The sequence below is a fragment of a genome (assembly GCF_019968985.1).
Source record: "MAG: Porospora cf. gigantea B chromosome Unknown PgB_NODE_2835_length_3088_cov_655.368, whole genome shotgun sequence".
Lineage (NCBI taxonomy): Eukaryota > Apicomplexa > Conoidasida > Eugregarinorida > Porosporidae > Porospora > Porospora cf. gigantea B.
The window spans coordinates 1-3,088 of record NW_027178882.1 but is presented as its reverse complement, the minus strand read 5'-3'; the positions used below and the strand labels follow the sequence as shown (position 1 = coordinate 3,088).

At 48.7% G+C, this 3,088-nt stretch overlaps 2 protein-coding genes across 3 annotated transcripts; both read right to left on the bottom strand.

The window, feature by feature from the left end:
* Positions 1-656: 656 nt before the first annotated feature.
* On the bottom strand, positions 657-1,100 carry KVP17_002620 (uncharacterized protein; the record flags this gene model as incomplete). The annotated part of the gene is made up of 1 exon (XM_068519048.1): positions 657-1,100. One exon carries the CDS (start codon positions 1,098-1,100, stop codon positions 657-659), a length of 444 nt encoding a protein of 147 aa, XP_068375916.1.
* Positions 1,101-1,389: 289 nt separating this feature from the next.
* KVP17_002619 (uncharacterized protein) lies at positions 1,390-2,406 on the bottom strand (the record flags this gene model as incomplete). Of its 2 annotated transcripts, none has more annotated exons than XM_068519047.1 (1): positions 1,390-2,406. In XM_068519047.1, the coding sequence occupies one exon, from the start codon at positions 2,404-2,406 to the stop codon at positions 1,390-1,392; it is 1,017 nt and encodes a 338-aa protein (XP_068375915.1). The 2 variants fall into 2 exon arrangements, with proteins under 2 accessions (XP_068375915.1, XP_068375914.1); XM_068519046.1 differs by having other exon boundaries at positions 1,390-2,127.
* Positions 2,407-3,088: the final 682 nt, after the last annotated feature.

Genomic DNA, 3,088 nt, shown 5'->3' with positions numbered 1-3,088 from the left:
GATCAACGGGGGACAAAACGGACGTATGAGTCGACGAACGTTGAACGTCGATAGGACTATCCAAACATGGCTCATTATTTGGGGGGACTGGTAGCATAGGAAGACAACATTGGTCCGTGTTCCTGAACGCATGACGAATACCAACTATCTGATGGGAAGGGATGAGAGAATGTTCTACATCACGACGGTCTGCAGAATAAATCGCAGAATAAATCATGGTTGAACGTGGAACTCTGAAGCAGGGACCTCAGGAGACTCTAGGGATTGGGATGACAATGCAAAACACGAGTTCTTCCGTGAAGACACAATCCGATTCTGACAATGGGAAGTGTGTGACAACTACATAGGAAGACAACATTGGTCCGTGTTCCTGAACGCATGACGAATACCAACTATCTGATGGGAAGGGATTTCAGGATGAGAGATTGTTCTACATCACGACGCTCTGCAGAATAAATCATGGTTGAACGTGCAGGACCTCAGGAGACTCTAGAAGAGCAGCCTAATTCAAATGTACACTCTCTCTGGTCGCACCAATTAAACATTATTCTACGTTACGACGCAGACAAATTCATAGTTGAACGTGCAGATTCTAGGATTTGCCTTCTTTAGATGTAGTGGAGAATGCTAAGGAAGGCAGCAAGCGCGCAAATTGCTCAATGAAGATCAGTCACTTCGAAGAAAGATTTGTAGATTGGATCTGGCAACTCATCACCTCCCCTCACACGATTCCTCTTCAACTTCAAGTAGTCTCTAGTAAGGTCCATCACCAGTTCTCTGTTTTGCAGAAATGCGGTTTCGAAAACCAAGAATGACAGCCTGTTGAAGGATTTCAAAGAGCACATCTTGCAGTAGTCTCTGAATACGAACTCTCCGGCCTCGCCATCTACAAAGAGAGTCCTCTTTAGGTTTGGGGACCTAGGAACAATAGCATTGTAGAAGAGAAGTGCGAAAATAGCTTCCCAATCATCGACCGAGTCACAAAAGATAATCTCGTTCCCAGATGGTGTGAAGCCTTCTTCGGCTTCAGTGTTCTTAGATGGTCCAAATGGTGCGAAGTCTTTTATGGTTTCTAAAATGTTAGGGAAAGAGCGTAACATGGATTCTATGGATTTTAAAATGTTACACTGGCATGTACAATACATGATCTGGAGACTTTGCTTGGTGGAGACTTTGCTTGGTTCCCCAACTTTATGATGTGTACGCCGATGAGAGCTGTCTGGCGGTGAGAATTACTTCACCACAACTGCGCCCCCCTTTCTTGGAGTCTTTGAAAATGATATGAGGAGGAACACAAAAACGCACAATCACTCCGCATATCATTTTTTAGGTGGGTAGGCAACAAAGCTCTAATGAGATGTGTAATAAATCAAGCATCTGCCTCCCGAATCACTCTTCTGCTGGACCATTCGAGCTTCCAGCTTTGATGCCGTCGCTAAACGCTGCTTCTACTATCTCACGGGCCCTCTTCAAATCGTGGAACTCTTGGAAGTTCTTAGCCTCCTGAAACGCCTGCCGCCGGCTGCCGCATTGGTTGGCTCGGAAACAGCCGCGGGGGCGGGCTCCTTCACTACTTAGTACCTGGCAGGTGTATAGGCGTTGAGCTTCGTTCCAGAACACTCCAGGTCGGAGATCCGGCCCAACGCGACGGAGCTTCCGGTAGCGGTTGAGGTGCAGGCGCCAGGCTACAAGTCGTATCAACGTCTCGGTCTTAGTGCCACCACCAACTGGAAAGCGCCTCAGTACAGTGTCGTCTTCCAGCGCCACCCAGCTCTTGTCGTGCTCACACCAAGCAACCTGGATTTCCTCCAACGGGGAACGCTCTGGTGCGCAGTCCTTGCAGCACTCCGCTGGGGGGAACATCAGCGGGTCGTAGTCTGCTTGATCTACGATTTGCTGAGCCATCATCATATCCGATTGGTCTTGCTCTCCAGCTGAGAAGACCAACTTTTGAAACCCGCCAACACTCTTGTCACGCAGCGTCTTGCGCCTATATTCAAGATTCGCAGCTACAGCGCGGGTCAAGGCATCTTGACTGGATCCGTTGTGGAGCGGGAAGCTGCTAGCGCCGTTTTGGTGACGGACGACCCAGCTGCGGTGGTCTGCACACCAGAGTACCCCCTGCATGCCATACACGGTCCATCGAATGCACTCGGAATGAGAGTGCTGGGACAGGGATGACGTGCTCGTTGAGCTCAACGAGCTCGGGACAAGGGTGCAGGTGGAATCAGACAAATGGGACATGGCGGGTAGGTAAACGCTGCTAAAAGAATTGCCTGCGGCGAGAGTGCAGTCGGAGCCAGCCGTAGACACGGAGACGATGCTACCGAATGAGCTGGTGCTACCCAATGAGCTGATCAAATTTCCAAGCTTTTTTGAGATGTGGTCGCCTGGGTGAAGTCTCATCAATCCTCTCAATTTTGAGACGGGAACTGCACCGAATTTCTTGGGGACCTTATTCATTTCCCAGCTGATTGTGAGGCGGGAACTTCACCCAATTTCTATCTTTCCCAGCTGATTTTGTTGCGACTGAGGGCAAAAGCGCAAAACCCTAAACAAACTATGTGATTAAATAATTATGTGATTAAATGTGTGCAATGATTGCCGTGTATCACCTAATAATATCTACCGATTCATGACACGTGAGACAAAACGGAAGGCTTTAGATGGACTAAGTTTACGAAGGCATACTTACCTTGCCTCCGAGATGTGGTCTCCAGCATACCTCTCTCCTCCGTGGCGCTGCGCATTGCACACGGCGGTCAGTAATACGGAGTGGGCTCACACTTCGTGGGACCCAGTGGCACAGTTTTTACCGAAAGGCCAGACGTTCGCGTCTCGGCCAACAAAACACTCTGTTCATTACTTTCACACTCTCCTTGATTTCTCATTCCAGTGTAGCGCGCATGTAATTACTAGGACTACTCATGAAAGGTTCGATGCAGGATTTGTAACCCCCTTGCATATGAAGAGAGAGAATGGTTGAATGTGACTCTGAACTCTGGGCAGGGGCCTTAGTAGACTCTACAGATTGGGATGACAAACCATGAGTTCTTTTAGTAGACTCTACAGATTGGGATGACAAACC